This window comes from Helobdella robusta (assembly GCF_000326865.2).
Source record: "Helobdella robusta unplaced genomic scaffold HELROscaffold_43, whole genome shotgun sequence".
NCBI classification, from domain to species: Eukaryota; Metazoa; Annelida; class Clitellata; order Rhynchobdellida; family Glossiphoniidae; genus Helobdella; species Helobdella robusta.
This window is the reverse complement of record NW_008705028.1, coordinates 1,422,634-1,444,626: the sequence shown is the minus strand read 5'-3', so window position 1 is coordinate 1,444,626 and position 21,993 is coordinate 1,422,634. Positions and strand designations below refer to the sequence as shown.

General features: G+C 34.8%; 4 protein-coding genes across 4 annotated transcripts in view; 2 read left to right on the top strand and 2 right to left on the bottom strand.

Annotated features, from left to right (window-relative positions):
* The window catches only part of HELRODRAFT_177663 (hypothetical protein), a gene marked incomplete at both ends in the record, with an annotated part of 9,798 nt that extends 5,291 nt beyond the window's left edge, over positions 1–4,507 (top strand). The window contains 5 exons of the mRNA XM_009025808.1: positions 303–575; positions 863–1,535; positions 1,704–1,930; positions 2,444–3,716; positions 3,782–4,507. Coding sequence (XP_009024056.1) covers positions 303–575; positions 863–1,535; positions 1,704–1,930; positions 2,444–3,716; positions 3,782–4,507 — 3,172 coding nt within the window. The remainder of the gene's footprint in view (positions 1–302; positions 576–862; positions 1,536–1,703; positions 1,931–2,443; positions 3,717–3,781) is intronic.
* Positions 4,508–8,169: 3,662 nt separating this feature from the next.
* On the bottom strand, positions 8,170–9,126 carry HELRODRAFT_141692 (hypothetical protein; the record flags this gene model as incomplete). The annotated part of the gene is made up of 1 exon (XM_009025807.1): positions 8,170–9,126. A coding segment is annotated over one exon (957 nt), but the record flags the coding sequence as incomplete, so codon positions are not given.
* A 1,137-nt stretch (positions 9,127–10,263) lies between these two features.
* HELRODRAFT_114074 (hypothetical protein) lies at positions 10,264–16,563 on the bottom strand (the record flags this gene model as incomplete). The annotated part of the gene is made up of 7 exons (XM_009025806.1): positions 10,264–11,138; positions 11,160–11,297; positions 11,321–11,738; positions 12,487–12,554; positions 13,585–13,750; positions 15,952–16,118; positions 16,447–16,563. The coding sequence occupies 5 exons, from the start codon at positions 16,558–16,560 to the stop codon at positions 11,486–11,488; spliced, it is 768 nt and encodes a 255-aa protein (XP_009024054.1). The 3' UTR covers positions 10,264–11,138; positions 11,160–11,297; positions 11,321–11,485.
* A 2,692-nt stretch (positions 16,564–19,255) lies between these two features.
* HELRODRAFT_153198 (hypothetical protein) lies at positions 19,256–19,471 on the top strand (the record flags this gene model as incomplete). Its single annotated transcript, XM_009025805.1, has 1 exon — positions 19,256–19,471. A coding segment is annotated over one exon (216 nt), but the record flags the coding sequence as incomplete, so codon positions are not given.
* Positions 19,472–21,993: the final 2,522 nt, after the last annotated feature.

Below are 21,993 nucleotides of genomic sequence, written 5' to 3'. Positions count from 1 at the left end.
TGACGATGATTGATAACAAAATAACGCTTTGTTTTCCCACAAAGATTTGGTTATTAGAAAATTTTTGGACTATCGATTTATTTATTCATCTGTTATTAACTCATCAATCCATCCATCTATGCACCAATTCTTCTATCCATACAATAATTCGTTTATTAATCCAGCCTAATTAATATTTATTCATAGATCTATTTGATCATTCATTTATCCACTCATCCATTGCTTCATGCACCATCGCATCACTTCATCCATCCATCCAACCATCCATCGACGGACCAACCCTGACCCACCAACCCATGCAGCCAACTGAACCACACCATCATGTCCACCACCACCACCTCGGCGGCGACCACACTGACCACACGGACCGCCCACAACATCAACCACATCATCTTCCCGTCACCAATCACGTTCGACCAGCGGCGCAAATCGAAAGTGAAACCAATCCTGGGAATTTACCTGCTTGGCTGGGGAGTTGGTCTCATTCTTTGCGGGGTAGCGTCGGCCATCAATTGGAATCATCATCATCACCATCATGGTGATGGTGGTAGTGATGTTCGCATCAGACGAACCATGTTAGTTTGTCATTGTTGACATATCCAATGAGTGCGGTGCTGATGATGATGCTTATGGTGCTGATGATGCTGACGATAACTAGGCATAAATGACTTCCAACATTCTTATCGTCATCCTCACCATTTTCATCATCACCACCATCATCATCATCACTTTCATCATCACTACCATCATCTTTATCACCATTTTCATCATCACCACCATCATCATCTCCATAATTTTTATCGTCATAATCACCTTCACCACCATCACCACCACCGTTGCCGTCATCTTCATCATCACGCAGTTGTTTCTTGAACAAGAGCGCTTCCCTGCTGATGATGTTCCTCCCGGCCCTCACCATCATCATCATCAACCTCATCATCTTCATTAGGTCGTCCATACTCATCAGGAAGTACGGCAAGCAGAATGACGCCGGCGGTGATGATGATGATGATGACGAGGACAGTGATGATTGTGATTGCTACTGTTATGATAATGACAACAATCTCGTCCCAGATGATTATAACGATGATGATAATGACGATGGTGATGATGATGACGACGATGATGATGAACTCGAAGCAAACAGTTATAGAATGAAGGAGATGAAATGCCCGTCATCATCATCAACACGCTACTCACTCTCCTTATCGTCCAACCGCCGTCGCCATTGTGGCCACCACCGTTGCGGTCATCACCGACGTCATGCTGCTTGTGGCGTCGGGATGAGTAATAACTCACGTGACGTCCGGGTGAGTAGCTCACGTGACGACGTTGCCGGAAGTTGCAGCAAGCTGATAGGCTCCTCCCACACGCTGCATCGTTCTGACAGTGACAATGTCTTCAACGCTCGCACTGGTGTTAATAATAATAATAACATTAATAATAATAATAATAATAACAATAATAACAATAATAATAATAACAATAATGATGTGGGAAGCAAGCCAGTCAGTGAGCATAACTTGAACGTGAACGTTAGCAACATGCACACCAGCAACATCCCATCATTCCCATCCCGTCCCATCAACCGCCTATCTAACAAATCACTCAACCAAGCAACTCTCTGCCCATCCAATCACTCAGTGAATCCTTCAACAACCGACCAATCAACCATCCAATCGACTATCCTCACGACCAATGAGGTTCGAGGATTCGGCGAGATGTACAGCGCGTGCAGCCAATTGTGTGGATGCTCCGCCCTCCTCTTCCTCTTCTGCGTCATCTGGTGCTTCGCCATGTTGTCCGTTCTGCCACACACGCCGAAACTCTCCTCACACAAGTTCAACTACAGACTTCTCTACAAGATTGGCTACTTGTGTCTGTCCATTCTAATGTCCGCTTTCATGTTTATCTACTTTTGTTTTGGAAGGTCAGACGTAAGGAGGGCTCTGATTGGCTGGCAGGTTGGCCAATCACGTCCAAGTCTTTCTGTCGTCAATGAAGTTGTCGGTGTCGGTGCTGTTGGAAGTGGTTGTGGTAGTTGTGGCGGTGGTGGTGGTAAAAGATGTGCTGCAGCCGGCAACTATGTGGTCGGTGTTGTGGTTGATGATGGTGGTGGTGGTGGTTGTCGTGGGGATAACGAAGAATTGAGTTGCCATCAACATGTTAATGATGTTGATGATGATGATGATGATTGCATTCACGGTGGAGTTGAGGATGATAATGATGATGACGATTGTGATGATGGTGATGATGACGATGATGATGATGGTGATGATGACGATGATGATGATGGTGATGATGGCGGAGAGAAAGAAGAAGTTAGTGGTTTCATGAATCCAGCTGATCAAAATGACGTTGCGAATTTTGCACAGCTTAATAATGATCATCATCTTCGTCATCATCACCGTCATAATCTTCATCATCAACATCATCATCGTAGCTGCTGTCATCGCGCTAAGGATAGAGTTGATGGCAGATGTGGTGATGATGGTGATAATTATTTTGGCGGAGCTGGTGTCGATATTGAAGATGGTGAAGATGCTGTCGAGAATTGTGGTGACGATGGTGATGATGACGTCGATGATGACGTCAAGGTTGATGCTGATGATGATGATGACCTGGTAGTGACGCGTGGTTACCTTCACCACCACCAACCAATAAACACCACTAACAACAACCACAACGACGGCAGTAGCCACATCAACTGCACTGGCAACAAGCTACTACAACATTATCAGCCACAACAACAGCAACAACATCATCATCATCCCCTATTGCAACAGCATCATTGTCAACAATTCTATAACCAAAATCCTTCACAACATCCGATCCAATTCAGCAACACAACTGGAAAATACAACAAGAACGTTTATGTTGCCAACAACAACAACAACAACAACAACGACATTTATGTAGCCGACAACAACAACAGTGACAACATCAACAACACTCGCAAGTTCCATCATGACGGAAATTACAACTGTCTTGAGGAATCAAATTTTCTTCCCCCTGCTAACAACAATAACCACATTAATTATAACATCTTTAACAACAACAACTTAAACAGCAACAACGACAACATGCAACCGGCGTTCAACAACATGTGTTGGGGATTAAGTGGACAACAATTATTTCATGCACCATTAGTAACAACAACTACATTAGTATCAACAACAACAACACACGTGCTATCAACAACATTTTTAACCGCACTAACAACAGTTTCAACATCTTCATCAACATCGGCAACACTAGCTCCAACAAATAACAAACCTGCAAGCAGTTCATTTTCCGGATCGAAGATGCAGACATGTCTGGCAACAGCAGTTGCAGCAACAACGTCTAGCCACGCAACAGTGCCAGCGTCAACATTAGCTACAACCGTCGCAACAACAACACCAACAACTTCAACAACTAAATCATTACCAGCACCAACACTCGATCAATCGGTTCATGTTGATGTCAGCTGCAACATCAACTTCCACAACGCCAAGCAGAGAGGGATTGCCAAGAAGTACTGGCAGAGAAGGAGGAAAGTTGCGAAAAATATTGCAAACACTTCCAACACTGATGCAAATGTTCCCAACAATGTTGACAACATCGCAGTCGTTGGCAGTGTTGTAGAGCCTGTTGTGAAGAGTGGCGGTCTTGTTGGAAATAATCTCAACATGTGCCTGACGAAAAGTCATCCGTTGATGGCATTAATGCCATTCGTAAGTGTCAGATTGATGCTGCGAAACGAAATGGCAACACACATTTTGTTGCCAGTGTCGTGAAGGACACTTCTCAACAAGATCAGACGACTAGTGAACATGCGGCAAACAGATTACAACTCTTCAATGTTGATGGAACCAACAACAGAATTCCATCCACTCCTTACAAGTTTGATTGCAACAACAACAACAACAATTCTATTAACGAGGTTAAAAACGTCAACAATAATGTCATCAGTACTAACAACAACAACAGCAATAGCAACTACAACAATGACTGCAACAACATCAACCATTCCTCCAATTTCTTCAGCCATCACAATAGCCATCACAGATGTTACAACAACAATGTTTTTAACCGCGAAATCCACAACAACATCAACAACAAAATCCACAACAACAACTACAAAATCCACAACAACAACATTCACAACAACGACATCAACATCAACAACAACAACAAAAACATCGACAACGTTTACAAAGACGTCAACAACAGCAACAATGTTGAGAGAATTAACAACTTTAATACCATCAACAACAACAACATCAACAACAACAACAACATAGCAATCACTCAACTACATTACAAACTGTTTACTGACAATGTTCTTAACGATAATAACAATAGTAACAACAACAACAACGACACTAAAAATAAATTAAATAATAATAATAGTAATAAATTAAATTACACTAGTAATTATTACAATGGGGAAAATAGAAATGTGCGTGATGATGATATTTGGATGAAGAATTTAAGGAGGAAAGAAAATGAAACCACGTTTTGAGATAGTTGATTGGTGGCTGGTTTGTTGATGATTGATTGATCGATCGATCGATCGATTGAAATATGGATTGATTTGTTGATTGATTGATTGGTTGGTTGGTTGGTTGGTTTATTGATTGATTGATTGATTGATTGATTGATTGATTGATTGATTGATTGATTGATTGATTGATTGATTGATTGATTGATTGATTGATTGATTGATTGATTGATTGATTGATTGATTGATTGATTGATTGATTGATTGATTGATTGATTGATTGATTGATTGATTGATTGATTGATTGATTGATTGATTGATTGATTGATTGATTGATTGATTGATTGATTGATTGATTGATTGATTGATTGATTGGTTAATTATTTAGTCGTGGTGACAATTTTATATTTATCTTATATCCATATGCACCTACTTACCTCACAGAGTCTCGTGCCTTATATGTTCATTAATTAATTAATTAATTAATTAATTAATTAAAGTAAGCAATTGATTAACTAATTAATTATTTACCTAATTTATTTGTAAACCACCCTAGCATTCAATTATTCAATTACTTTTCTTCTTAAATCGTTCTCCGATCATGTCGTTTGTCATTGAATTTTTTTACAACAGTGATAATAATTATAACTGTTATTATTATTATTATAATTATTATTTAAACTATTGTTGTTATTATCATTATTATTATTGCTTTATTATTAATATTTATATGATTTTGCTATTTGAGAATATTTTCCTTCGAACATTCATTCGTACGGAAAGTCATATTGTACAATTTTTTTTCATTCATTCGAATTAAAAAGGTCCTGTGTGTGTGGGTGTGTGCGTACGTGCGTGTGTATGTGTGTGTGTGTAGACATTGTATATATATATATATATATATATATATATATATATATATATATATATATATATATATATATATATATATTTTGGTAACAGACTGTTGTTAACGCAACATTTCAAAAATTCAACACTACTTTCAACATTGTTCAACTTTTTTATAACTTTCAACATTGTTCAACTTTTTTATATTTCTTTTTAATTTATTAATTTTAGAGAAATTAGACATTTTATTGTTTTATAAAAAATTTTTATTAAATAAATTTGCAAATAGCTATTTCGAGTTATAAATAAAATTTCGTTCGTCAACAATTTGCTATTACACGAATTTCGTCTTTTGTTAGATTTACTTAATAATTCATTGGCTAATTGTTGATTTACTTTCACATTTCATAATTGTTCTTATTTCCAAATTTCATTTATCAACATCTCAATCTCAATATGTTTATTTATTTGTGGTTTGTTTTTTATGAGGTGACAATTTAAGCCGAGGTTCAAAAATTGTTTTTCATCTATTGTCAACTAATGGCTACTAAGATTAAGGAAATGATCTTGGTGTTGTGGCAACAAAACTGGTCCGCGATATAAATTGCTAAGTTTTTTCTTAATTCGTTGAAAACAATGGTCTCGATGGCGTTCTTTGATGAAGTTGATTTCATTTAACGATCTTTCATCAATTGAAGAAATTATTTATAACTCGAAATAGCTATTTGCAAATTTATTTAATAAAAATTTTTTAAAAGCAATAAAATGTCTAATTTCTCTGAAATTAATAAATTAAAAAGAAATATAAAAAAGTTGAACAATGTTGAAAGTAGTGTTGAATTTTTGAAATATATATATATATACAAAGTATTAATTCGTTATTCAAATCTATAGCTTAAAATGCGTGTACTTAATTTGTTGTATCATTCATTCATTCATTCAATGATCCTCTGTAATCCCTTGAGGGACTGTTGAGGCCGATGGTATTCTTCTATCTCTCCAAAATCCTTTTCTTTCCTTGTTGTATCATGGTTCTTTTGTATTTCAATTGCTATTGAATTTAATTTAAATTTTCAATATTTTGGGATTCTGGCTGAATTCATTCACAAAACGATTATGTTGCGATGGTGATGATTAAGATGACGACAATGACAATTGAGATGATGGTTAAAATGATGAAGATGAAGATGAAGACGATGACAATGATAATGGTAGTGCTGTTGTGATGATGATGGTGGTAATGTTGTGAGGATGATGATGACGATGATCGCTGTACGTACAATTTTGTCTATATATTTCTAGTTTTCCTTCTCACCACCTGATGCTTACGTCATGAAATTGTGAAATTTTTAGCATAGGATTTGTTTTACGAATCTTTCATTTTTTTCATTGTAATGGTAAGTTTTTGATCAGTTTTATTAATACATTTTTCCAAAATTTGTGTTTCACGACCAGTTTGTTCATCCATCTTATATTTGATGGTTGGTAGGGAGTTGTGGCCATAAAAGGCTTGATTCGTTGTTGTTTCATTCAGTCAACATTTCATCTTCTGCCTTCGAAAATACTCGTTCGTTTATTTTTTTTGTTTGTTTTGAAGTGATTCTTTTGAGTGAATTTATGAAGACTTATTTCGGTAGTATTATCGACTTGAACTTGATCTTAACTAGTTGGCTCACTGTTGAGAGCGCGTTTTTATACAATGCACGCATGTATAATACATGTACACTTGTACATACAGTACATGAACATTTGTATGCGTTCGTACGTTTCTTATACATTTTTGTATTTTGTTATGATTCAATTATTTTAGATTGTCTGTTATATGAATCATTTTTGTTTGCCTAGTTTATATTTTTATATATATTTCTTATATTGAATTTATTTATTTACGCGCGTGATCATTTTTATTTTTATCCTCTCTCTCTAACTGTCTGTCTGTCTGTCTGTCTATCTATCTATCTATCTATCTATCCATCCATCCATCCATCCATCTATCCATCCATCCAACTTCTCGCGCCAATTCTGAACTAGCAACATTTAATCTATTTATTCCAACAATCACAATTTGGGTTCTTGATGACAGATAAGAGGTTTAATAATTTTAAAGTTAGTTTTCTGTAATAAAACGCGCAATTGTGAGTTTCTTTTAATCAAGTTGCATTTGCTTTTTTAATTTTTGATCAATTTCGTGCTGCCTCTATGTGAATGAATCTATTTATCACACTCGATTAATGTTTTCTTTATCAGCCTTTGTCGTGTAAGATATTAATTTTGAATATACAAAAACTAAATGTAAGCGTTTAAATGTATTTTTTTAGTGCCTTATTTTACAATATTTTTTAAGACTCGTTTACGTTTTGCGAGATTTGTGAGCGAATTGAATTTTTTTTAAAAAATGGTTACTTGAATTTGAACTGCTCCACGTTTTGAAATTTATTTTTCCCACCCACGTTGTGGCTCTGTTGCTTTTCAACAAACGCTATCTCAATTATTTTCTATTTTTAAATTTAAAAAAATAATTTGTTTCGAACAGTAAAAGTTGTTTAAAAATTGTAAAGTTAGTTTTTTGTAATAAAACGCGCAATTGTGAGTCTCTTTCAATCAAGTTGCATTTGTTTTTAATTTTAGTTATTTGATCAATTGTTGTTATGGCACATTTGTTTGTTTATTAAAAAGCGATTGTATTGTATATTGTATACAAAATAAATTTGTCTAAGGTCTTATGAAAATCACATATTGCAATATAAAAATGTATATTCCGAAAATAATGTAGTTTATAATTAAATTGTTGATCAGTTTTCTTCTGTTTCAGCTTCAACTTCTGCCCCGCCAGTTTCATTTTGTGCTTTTTCAAAGTAATTTGATTCCTTGTCTAAGGCTGTATTGGCTAGTACGTTGTTTCCTTTCTTCATGACGTACGCAGAATTCCGGTAATATTTCTGTAATTTGTTTCCTATTGTGGGCCTCAAGTTTATATTTCTGGCAAACTGATCTTTGGAGACCCAGGGATAACTGAGGGCTTCTTCCGCGGTCATGCGATTTGTTGGATTCGGTTCCAGTAGCATGGTGATCAATGTTTTGGCTTCTTCAGAAACGCTTTCCCATGTAGTGCTATTCAAGTCGTACTTCCCAACGATCACGTTTTCAAAAATTTTATTGAAGTCGTTGCTTCGTGAATGAAATGGAGGCGATCCATAGAGGAGGATGTACATGAAGATGCCTACGGACCAAACGTCCACCTTGTTTCCGTATCCCACCTGGAGTATGATTTCAGGAGCCATGTAGTTTGGTGTGCCGCAAACGGTTTTGAGGATTTCGTTGTTTGCTATTATCGTTGCTAGGCCAAAATCACAAATTTTCAGCTTTTTAAGACCGTTTCTATTTTTTTGCACAAGAACATTTTCCATTTTAATATCTCTATGTACTATGTTGATAGAATGCAAATATAGGATGCCTGACATGACGTTGTGTACCATACCGCTGACATCCTGTTCTGAATAGTACTTTGAATTCATTATCGTACTGATGATATCTCCATCGGTTATTAATTCCATGACAAGGTAGAAATATCCATTCATCTCAAACTCTTCTACTAATTTGATGATGTTTGCATGGTTCATCTTTTTCAAAATTTCAACCTCTTTTTTCACTTTTATCATATCGTCTGAATTTTCTTGCATATCTATTCTTTTTACCGCCGAATAAACATTCGTGTTTTTATTTCTACACAACCTTACTGTTGCGAAATTTCCTGAACTTATTTGGTTGCCAATCTCGTAAAGGTCGTTGAGTTTCTGCCAGGGCTTTTTACAGTTGGCCGTACCTTCCAGACTACTTGTCGCTTCAGAGATGTAACCCATGGACTTGCCTTCTTTGAGCATATTTATTAACGTTAGCTCTTGATTAGTTAGAAGATATTCTGTTTCGTCTATAATTTCATTTGTGAAGACTATAAACGCCGTAACTACTTTCAGCATTTCGGAAACTGTTGTCATTTCTATTCCTTCAGTATTACATAGATGGGTGATGTTCTTCAAGTTCAATAAAGTGCATAATTCTTCAATAACTTGGTTGAAGGATGGTAACGGATCCAAGCAAAATGTCCATTTGAACATTTTCCTGGGCTTGATCGGACCGTTTTTAATTATAATTACCGTTCTGTAAGAGTGCTTCTTTAGAAGGGATTTTGATCTCAAAACCGAGGTATTCGTAAGCAAGGAGTATGATCGTATCGGATGCTTGTCTTTAACCACGAGAGGCTTTGTTGGCAAGTAGTCGCAATTGTGAGTTGTCGTTTTCCAGACAGGGTTGAAAGTATCTCGCACGTAGTCCATGGGAATCAAACGGTTTGTGCTGCTACATACGTAACTTCCGCCATCAATCATGTCGTGAATGGAATTGATTTTTGTTCCGTCGAGAGCAAATATATACCTAACTCCGTGAGGTAAACGTTTTTGGTCGCAAAATACTGAAGTGTTCAGGTCTCGAATCAAAGTTCCGAAGTTTCGATAGCGAAGGGAAGATATTGGAAATTCAATCCCACTGTAATATCTGTCACCATTTCTGTAAAATTTTACTCTGATAGCTCTCCTGTCCTCTTCCACGTCCAAATTTGCTGGACACGTCGTCGTAACGACACTTGGTATAGATCGTGAGGCAAGCTTCATCTTTCTTGCTAGAAAACCTGACTGTTCCAGTAGTTTGATGTTTTTAAACGCGAATGTTTGAAAATTCCTTAAAAATAACTTGAAGAATGTATAAAGTTAAAATACAGTATAAACAAAATAAACGATGTTTTCAGAATTGTATTCAAATTCGATAGCAACGCGTTGTATGACGTCATTTGATTATATTTACATAGATCTAAATGAAAACGTTCGGCCCCTGAAAATAGTTTATAAATGCTTCGCTTTATTGAACAAAAAGGAAAGATTGTTTGTTGTATTTCATTTTTCCAGATAGCCAACCGAGTGTGCGGTTGTTTGTATTTATGTCAATGCTAATAATGTCACACACCTTGCTGACTAGCAATCTATAAAATAAAATTTTTATCGTCAAATTTATTTGCAAAATCTCAAATTGTTTGAATTGCTGTGTGAAATGTCAATTTCTATACAAATAAAAAAAACTCGCTGAGAAGTTGACATTATGTATATGTAAGCGATAGATGTTAACTTCATTATTGGCTGCAAATTATCGGTAAAACAGTGAAGGCACCTAGTGAATATAATGACAAATAAAAAATGATTGTTTGCTACATTTACATGATTACTTTAAATTCCAGAACGTTTTCTTCTATAATATTTAAAATAATTTAAAAAAGAAATAAAATAATTCGAAACATAAATGAGTGTTAATTACGTACGAATATTAACAACGTACGTGCAAGTATTCATTTTTAAGATAATGCTGAACAACACATAGTATAGTGTAGGCGCTGTATATGAACATTAACGTTTGTAGGAAGTGTTCTTTTTGCATATGAAATGTATTATACGCACTTTTAAATAAAAAACAATATTATTGAAAAACAGTAAAACAAATTATGGATGAAGGAATACTTTTAAAGGCTTTTGGTGTTGCATTGGTTCGAGTTTGTGAGTTAAACATTAATTTCATTTTCTCAGTAGGTACCAGGTTTACATTTCTGTTTTTTCGTTCTCGTTGGTGTGCGTTCATGATTGCAGATGTAAGTTAGTGTGGTAAAGAAATGTGCTTACCTACAATTGTGTTGCGCTGAATAGGGTGTGTGTGTACATGAAAGCGCATGTTTCCATACGAAAAGGTTATGGTGTGGTGTGGTGTGGTAAGAATTCCCATAAATGCTCGTAATGGAAAATTGTATAACAAAAAGTAAACAATTTACAATGGAATTAATGGTTAACATGTAAATGCGAAAAACTTTTTTTAAATGTTCAAATTCCTCAGATGATAGCTCATGACGACGCTGGTCCACCTCACATATTTCATCGTGGTTCAGTATTAAAATTTACTAAACTATAACGCTAAACAACCGTTTAAAAATCAATAGTGTTCAAAATAAGATAAATCGGTCCACTATTATTGAATATAGTGAGGCGATTTTATTGAGCACCTGAAAATAAAGCTTGTATATGAATGATTAATTTCTTTTAAAGACAACCCCCTCTTTTAACTTTTGACTCTCTTGATGACTGTTTCCTCTTCCTGTTGCATCCTCCTGTTGTGCTCCGCCCTCCCTTCCCCGCCGCTCCCACTCGACGTGCTGTCTCTCCTCTTTGAAGATTCCTTGTTCGTGACGGAGTCCAGGTAGTACTCCCACAGACCGGAAAGAAGTTGGGATGCGATGAGGTCACTCGAGTTCTTGGCTACCAATCGAGTGATGAAGCAGCCATCTCTTCTGAGGTGCTCTGTCACGAACGACCTTGTGGTTGAAATTAAGGTCAAGTTCAAGGTCAAGTTCAAAGTTTGTTCATGTTTGTTTGATGAATGCTGCTGGTGGTTTAAACTTGTTTAATTATATCTCATAGAATGATTTCTCTAACAAAGTTTCAAATGCATCACATATTTATAATTTGTGTTAATATTGGAGATGACCAAAAAGTAATATCCGAGTTTCAAACAATTAATGAAAGAATAATTTTGAGGCCTGAATAAATTTAACCAACTTTTGAAATTCAAACTAAATTACCAGACAAACAACCAGTCCTAAGTTCGAGAAAAAAAGTGGAAGATAATTCATTTCAAGAGCCTCGAAAACCGACTAGAATTCGGCTGGACGTATACAATTATAAATAACAAAAAAATGTTACTATTAGCCAAATAATAATGGAAGACTTTTATTGCCAACAAGCCAAAAATTATTTCGTTTTAATTCACCGATCGGAGAAGGAAAGACAACTAAATTAACTAAAATAAAATCTCAAGTTTGGCAATGAGTGCATTTGTTTTAAAAGGCGTAAAGTAGGATGTGCTGGGAAAGGTTGTTTTGACGGCTACGGAAGCTGTGACGTCATTCCTCAGTGATGACGATCATCAGGATTTTACGATGATATAAGGGATACTGATGATACCGTTATTAATGATAGTAGTGACGATAACGATAGCATTCAGCGGCAGCAATGACAGTAATGATAACGATAGTATTGACGTCATCATTCTCAAGGACGTACCTAACTTGACCCCGCTGACTCTTGCTGATTTTGTTCATGGCCAATAAACGTTGTCGGATGTAGGCCTCCTGTAGAAGTTATTTTTCACAAATATAATATTAATTATACTTTTAATTGAAAACTTATATTAATATGGTATTAATTACACTTTTAATTCAAAAACTTAATATTAATATGATATTAGTTATACTTTTAATTGAAAAACTTAATATTAATATGGTATTAATTATACTTTTAATTGAAAAACTTAATATTAATATGATATTAATTAGACTTTTAATTAAAAACTTAATATAATATTAATTATACTTTTAATTAAAAACTTAATAATAATATAAAATTAATTATACTTTTAATTAAAAACATTCAATTATTATTAAATATTGTAAAAATGTTTGCCACGTCAAATTTTTTCGTTACTGTCACAGTCTATTTCAATCAATCAATCATTAATTAAATTAATAAATCAAAAATAAATTGAATTAATAAATCAATTAATTAATTAATTAATCAATTAATTAATTAATTCATTCATTCATTCACTCACTCACTCATTCACTCATTCATTTATTCATTTATTCATTCATTCATTATCTAAAATATATAACATCAACGTTTGCTAAACTATATTTTATACTTTTCTAAAAAAAACAGTCGAAAACACGAAAACCGCCAAACCATCTCATTAACTGCCTGAAGAACAAAAACATTAACAACAACGACCGACATCCAAAAAGTCAATAACAACAACAACAACTCCTCCATAGCAACAACATCTCTCCATAACAACAACATCTCCTCCACAACAACAACATCTCCTCCATAACAACAACATTTTGTTCAGAACAACAACAAAAACACAATCAACACCACAACATCAAAACGAAGCGAAGACCAACCTGATAGGAGTTAAACAACAAACGACTCTACCATTGTATATACATAAAAAACAGCAACATAACAACAACCATCCATATAAAAACTACAACAACAACAACACACTGACAACAACATCAACAAAAGGAAGACATCAACACGAGGACAGCAACAATAACATCAACACCACTACACCAACAGTACAAAACAAAGAAGGCCAACCTGATAGGAGTAAAATAGAGAGGTGAACAACCAGATGAGCAGACTACAGATGGTACTGATGGCCACGAACACGAACCAGAACCAGAAGAAGATAAAGATGATTTCGTAGAAGAGGTTCATCGGTAGGGCACACTGGATCGTGTGTCTGTGTGAGTTGCCCAGCATTCTGCGAGGTGTGCCAGTGTAATTAGTTTCATACTTTTATTTTTTAAAATTATTCTAAGTTATATTATATTTTCAGTATATTTAATTATTTTACATATCATTTCGCATTACTTGTTATACATTCTAGCAATATTGTAATACTGTATATTATATTTTAGATTTAGATTTATATATCGTATTTTATTTCTGTGTATTTGTGTGTGCGTGCGTGCGTGTGTGTGTGCGCGTGTTTTTTTTTATTTTCTATTGATAGCAACACCCCACTTACATTGCAATTGTTTTCTGTCATAATATGCTGGTACCAAATTTAATTTGAAAGCTATTATTTTTCAGCGTATTTCAGTTTTCATTGAGTTTTTTAACTGTTCTTTCTTGTATTTCTAAATCACATCCTTCTACGTAGCTTTCCATAAAATGTTTCGTCACGTTAATTAAGTTTTTTGTTTTGTTTCAATTTTCCAGGCAATTTCAAACTCAGAGTGATTTTCTTTCGTGAATGTTAACATAGATAGATAGCATAGATAACACAGATAACACAGCTAGCATAGATAACACAGATAGCATGGATAACATTGATAACAGATAAACAACACAGATAGATAAAATAAATAGCATAGATAAAAGATACATAACATAGATAAATAAATGACATAGATAACATAAATATAACATAGATAGACGAAATAAATAACATAGATAGCAACACATGTGTAACATAGAAAGATAGCACAGTTTTGTAAACAAAATAAAAATAACGTTAATGCAATAGATAACACAGATAACATAGATAAATAAATAATTAAAACATAAGTAAATAACATAGATAAAAAAGATTGATAGACAACATAGAAATAGAAATGCACGACAAAGATAGATAACATAGATATAACAGATATATAACCTAGATAGATGGCATAGATAGATTACGGATATATAAAAGAGCTAGTTAACAAACAATAAATATAAATAGATATATATCAAGATAACATAGACATATAAAACGCATAGACAGATACCACCAATATAAGTGGCTGTGTAATTTTGTGATCGGTGCGGATAGCAATACGCCACTTACATTGCAATTGTTTTCTGTCATAATATACTGGTACCAAATTTAATTTGAAAGCTAGGTCATCACTAGGCGATGAACGTACAACTATCAACTTCATCACCAAAGTATAGCAACACAGATAACCATCAAATCATCACAATCATGGTAATCATCAACATCGTTGTCGTCGTCAGAATCTTTGCCACCATCATCTTTCTCATCATTAGCACTATTATGGTAATCATCAACATTACGATTACAATCATGGTAATCATCAACATTACGATTACAATCATGGTAATCATCAACATTACGATTACAATCATGGTAATCATCAACATTACGATTACAATCATGGCAATCATCAACCTTACAATTACAATCATGGTAATCATCAACATTACGATTACAATCATGGTAATCATCAACTTTACAATTATAATCATGGTAATTAAAGGTCTATAGATCAAATGAATGATGATGAAAGAATACACTATAAAAACATGGAACAGTTCTTATGGTCTGAACAAACGAACGAAAAAACAATCAAACATGCAAACAAACAAACAAACAAGCAAATAAACAAGCAAACAAACAAACAAATAAGCACAGATCTATCCCAACATACACATACACTTTTATATACATGAACCTCGGCAACATGTGAGAACTTTCATTAAGTTATTTATATACTTTTAAATTAATGCAACGTTCTCTGATTGGAAATAGATTGGCTTCCGTTTATACACGAACAGAACTGTATGTTAATGAACATGAACGTGCAGACTTATGTATATCTTAATTGACAAACACAATCTCACAAGGACATGCAATCATTCATCCATCCATTCTTTCGTTTTTTCACTCATTCATTCATCAATCCATTGGTTTATTTATTCATTCATGCATTTATTTTGAATACAAATGATTACTAAACAATAAACAATTTCAAACAAATCTGCGTACAAACAAACAAACAAGAAAATAAACAAACAAGCAAACAATCAATCAATCAATCAATCAGTCAGCCAGCCAGTCTGTCAGTCAGCCAGCCAGCCAACTTTTTTTGAAAAGTTTTCCGACGGAGGACGACGATTTATTACTCAATCAATCAATCAATCAAACAAACGAACATCCACAATCAAACGAACCGGATGTGGAAATCGCAGATGGTGACCCTAGGAAACCTGTGCGAGGTGGTCCAGGGTTGATTGGCCAGCAGCCTCTTCAGGACGTCGATCCCGTACAAGTGGTACTCGTTGCCCAGAAAGGCGTTCAACAGGAACAACTGCCCCAACACGTTCGCTATGTACATGGCCTGCAGCGGTTGTTGGTGCTTGACTGCTTGGTTCATTCATTACTATCATTGCTATCACTATCTTTGCTTCTGCTCTTGCTGCTACTACTACTACTACTACTACTACTACTACTACTACTATTACTACTACTATTACTACTACTACCATTACTACTATTACTACTACTAACTATTACTACTACTATTACTACTACTATTACTACTACTACTACTACTACTACTACTACTACTACTACTGCAATTACTACTACTACTACTACTATTACTACTACTACTACTACAACTATTACTACTGCTGCTGCTGCTGCTACCATCCTAGTACACTGACCTTAATGAAGAGATAGAGCTCGACAAGATAGTTGCCTCTCAGCATGGTCCAACAGACGGTGAACTTACTCTTGCTTCTATAGGACTTGTTGAACTCCACCAAGAACCTCGACATGTACTTTATCACATAGCTGGTTGTGGGGCGGTGATGGGGTTGGGATTGTAGGGTAGGATTGTTGTGTGACGGTGATGGGGATGACGATGATGACACAAAGTAATGGTGGTAGTAATTAATTTCAAAACCACGTGATGGTGGTATCAGAAGGCCTAACTACGAATTGAAACAATATGGGAATGAAACGTGGTCGAGGCGTTGATGACGATGATGATGTTGTTAGTAATGATGATGATGATGTTAATAGTAATGATGAGATGATGATGATGGTGGTGATGATGACGACAATTTTATATAAAAAATCAAAAAATCATCATCTTAAAACAAAACAACAAGGACTTTATAAAGGACGGTCTGTCTATTTGAATAATAAATGATAATAATATGCCGTGTATAACTACGCATTGTATAATCACTTTACACACACACACACACACACACACACACACACACACACACACACACACACACACACACATACATACACACACACACACATAATATGAAACGAAACGAAACAAAATGTTATTTGCTTCCCAAAAATAACAATTAAGACAAATACATTCATGCATACATACACAAACTAGGGATGCACCGAAGTTCGGCCCCGGCCCCGGCCAAAATCCGGCCTTTTTTTCAAATTCGGCCAAATCCGGCCCCGGCCGGATTTGGTGACCGGATTTAGGGCCGGATTTAAGCGTCTATCAACATTTAAAAATTTTATAAATTGAAAAAAAAAATTTTATTGAATTCGATTAATTTTATGTCAATAAGTTAAAGGCTAAGCATACGTGACACATAATAACAACATCACTAATTGTGAAGTGAGCTGGACAATTTTCTTTGTGCTATAACATGGGTTATGCATAAATTATAAGCTGATCTTTGTGTACAAGAAATTGTGCACTTATATATAATAGTATATGACGATGATGCAGCTATAAAGCGCATAATTTAAGAACAATATATTTATTAAGCATTTTTTATTATTGGTGAACTTTATAAAAATGGCTGAAAAAAAATCCGGAGTATGGGCGTTTTTTGACGTTAAAACAAACGATAAATCCAAGGCAGTTTGTAAGGAACGCAATGCAGTATTGTCGCGGGGTAAGCCTGATAACCCCAAAAGTTTCTCAACGTCTTCTTTGATTACTAATCTAAGGTCAAAGCATCCACTTCAGTATGATAATATGAACAGTTTAAAGTCTTCGATTGCAGTAGCCGTAGAATGCGAAGATGCCACTTCAAATGACAGTGATGCGAGTTTGCTAGGAAATGTATCAATCCAGCCCACCCAGCCAAAGATTAGAGAAGCATTTGACAAACAAAAACCTTGGGATATAAACAATGACAATGCTAAGCGTATCCATGTGGCGATTGCTAAAATGATAGCGATAGATATGGAGCCTTACCAGGTCGTCAAAAAATCAGGATTTATCAATTTGGTGAAAACCTTGGAGAGAAGGTACAGCATGCCTTCTCGAAAGTATTTCACCGAACGTGTAATTCCTGATCTTTTTGAAAAAGCATCTTCATCACTGAAGGAGAAGGTAGCTGGAGCATTGAGCCTTGCGTTTACAACAGATACATGGACAGCAGACAACAACGGAGTCATATTTGGGATTGACAGCCCATTGGTTAACTCCTACGTTCGAACGCCAAAGTTATGTTTTGCAGTGTGTAAAATATTCAGGTCAACACACAGCAGCAAATCTACTGTCAGCGTTTGATAGGTCACTCGAAAATTGGAACATTCTACGAAACAAATGTCATTTAGTTTTGCAAGACAATGCGGCAAATATTACCAAATATTTCCGAAATGGAAACATTAAAAGTGCACCTTGTTTTGCCCACATGGTTCAACTCTGTATCAACGATGGTATATTAAGTCAACGTGGTGTTAGTGATCTCCTGAAAGTTGGACATAAATTAGTAGGCCATTTCAAACACTCGTCATCAGCCACGGATCGTTTGCACAATTTGCAAGCGGATTTAAATCTGCCAAAACACCAGTTAATTCAGGACCTCCCCACAAGGTGGAATTCAACATTCTTCATGGTGCAGCGACTGTTAGAGCAACGTCGAGCAATAACATTGTACTGTGCTGAAAATGAATCTGTTACTAATTTGTCACCAAATCAATGGTCTGTTGCTGAAATGTTGCTGCGGTTTTGGAACCATTCGAGGAGGTTACCAGAGAAGTTAGCTCATCATCAGCATCTATATCTTTGGTTATTCCAATGGTGTATCTTTTGGTATTAGCTTTGGAAAAAGAAAGTCGAGATGCTGGCATTAAAACAATGAAGGCCACACTGCTGAATGCTATCAACACCAGGTTCCAAAACATTATAAATGACCGAGTTTACAGTGTAGCCACAATGCTTGATCCAAGGTTTAAGATCCGCTTCTTGAACGATACAGCTTGTACCGAAGCGAAGGCAGGAGTTGTGCTTGCTGCCACTAAATTGTTACCTCAAAATAACAAAGAATTAGAGTCTACATTGCAATTCAGCAATCCCATGTGCAATCCCAAAAGCCAACAAAAAAAAGACGTGTTGATGAATCATCTTCAAAATTGTGGAACTGTTTCGAAGATATGTTGGAAAATGAAGTAATGAGTATTTCTAACAACAGATCACTTCAAGTTAGCATCAGTGATGAACTCTCAACTTTCTTGGGAGAACCATTGTTACAGCGACAGGAAGACCCAGCTACATGGTGGAAGTTTAACACTACTAAGTATCCAACCATATCAAAGGTTGCACAAGTTTACCTAGCACCTCCACCAACAAGTGTACCATCCGAAAGATTGTTTAGCACGGCTGGAGACATCATCACTGAGCATCGCACAAGACTGCTCCCTGACAACGCTGAGAAGCTGATATTCTTAAAATACAATGCTTCTCTTATTTAACTATTTACATGTGAAATAATAAACTTTTTTTGTACACTGGAATTTTTTTAATAAAAAACAATCAGTACTTTATGCTTTGTGTTATTTTTTGGTGTTCAACATGTAGATAACCGTAAATGTGAGTATTTTTTCTAACGTATGTAAAATAGTAACTAAAATCCGGCCCCGGCCGGTTTTTGAATTTTAAATCCGGCCAAGTCCGGCCCCGGCCGGATTTGAAAAACCTAAATCCGGTGCATCCCTAACACAAACACACACATATACATACATTTATACATAGATACACACACATACATAAATACCTACATACATACACACACATACACGCACAAATACATACACACTTAAATTTTTTATAAACACAATCAAATGCATGAATGTTGAGTTACATTAGAGCTTGCCAGGCGTAAGATAATCGAGGCAACATTATAAATTGGATCGCATTGAAATGGTTCAGTACCTGCCCATGCTGTAAAATGTTTATTTCCCTCTGCTGTAGTAGTTTTCTTTCGCCATTTCATTCATGGTGAAATGAGAACTTCATTAATTAACATGTTTAACAAACTATACGGCCTTCTAAAAAATAGAAACCGTAATTAGTTTTTGATTAGCAAAGCATGAAACAACAATAGAATGTCTGTAGCCGTGTTTCTTACATGTAGATTGATTTAAAAAAAAATCCATTTTTACACGTATCTCGCAATGATACATTCAATTACGTCGTAAAACGTTTGTTCGTATATACAATAGAGATGTATTTGAATACCAGATCAACTAAATCTTGTATGTTAATTTGAAGTTGCTTATACAAACTTATGCGCAGTGTGTTGAACACGAATGGACATAAACAAGACATGTATCAATTCATCTGTTATATTAACGTTTTACAATTACTATCATAAAAAGGAATGGGTGAACTGCTTCTCGCTGGTCAAGTTTGACTATTTGAGTATTCTTTGTGACTCTAGTTACATTTTTCCGAGTTCATTTTTCACTTTTTATATTTCAAAAAATAATTATCCCTCTTTATTTGTTTCATAATGTCGTTTAATTTACTGGCAACAAATACGAAAGAGCCAAGTTGTAACAATTTTCATCTCCTTAAAAGTCAAAGAGGATGTACATATGCTGTACTTTTAAATGGGAAAAATCTCGCCTGGGTCTCACACAAAATTGTAAAAATTTGGACTGAGAACAACTTTTTCAGCCTCCTCACAACAATGAAATCATGTTAAACATTATTTCACCGGTCTTATGAATAAAATTAGTTAAAAAATAGTAAAATGTATATAAAAGAAAGTAGTTTATTTTTAACAAATTTAAGCCCCCACAGTAAATTTCTTCTAGAGAAGTCACTGCTACTACCACTACTGCTGCTGCTGCTGCTGCTGTTGCTGCTACTACTACTACTTCTACTACCATTACAAACTAAAAAACAAATTAACTTTAATAGTTGCCAGATTTCAAACTCGGCCAAACAGCAAAATGTGGACCATGAACAAGTTCAATGTCAATTGGCTCCATCCTCATCATCATTACCATCGTCGTCATCATTATTACCCTGATCATTGGCACGATCATCGTAGCGAATCATTATCAACATCGTCGTCATCGTCATAATTATATTATTATATTATAATATTATGATATCAATAATATTAAATATTTGAAAGAACTGGAAAAAATCCTTTGAAGATGAACGAAGAACGCTTCAATGAATGTTTTCAACAAAAAAAAAATTTGGTACAAAGCGTAGGGTTCTTGAATAATAACCTAATCACACACACACACACACACACACACACACACACACACACACACACACACACACACACAACATCACAACATATCACAACTGATGGATGTTCCAAAAAAAAATTTGTTTCAGACAACAAACATACACCCTTCGTATATGAACAATTGCTGTTGTGTTGTTGTTGCGGAATACATTGAATCATTGTTTTCGTTGTAGAAGACAAGTGGCAAATATTAAATAAACGAGATGAACTTTGTGGAAATATATAAGTTTGTAACATAATGATGCCATCATATTGAGTTTGTCGTTTCGATTTAAAATCAAAATTAAATGACTTATGAGTCGAATTTACAATTTTAAAAAGTTAATTTTTTTATTATAATTTAATACTACCTTTTAGCAACATGTTTATAAAATTTAATAGCATTTTAAAAAAATTTGTTGAATCTTAATGTTTCAGTTAATTTTTTCAAAATAAAAAAAATGAGCTATAAAAATGTTGATTTAATATCACTAAATGATATTCACTAGCAACACTAGCAACGATGTGTGTTAACCTGAAACTAATTTGTTATGTGACAAAATAATTTTATTAGCATTTTATTTATTTATCTTTTAATTTTTAGTAAAATCAATTAAGGATGCGTTTATAATGAAAATATGACACGAAACTTTCACGAAAAACCTCATTTATGCACCAATTAAAATTAAAGAAGCTGATAAACCGATTGTGATTGCACCAGACATGCCAAAAAATCATAAT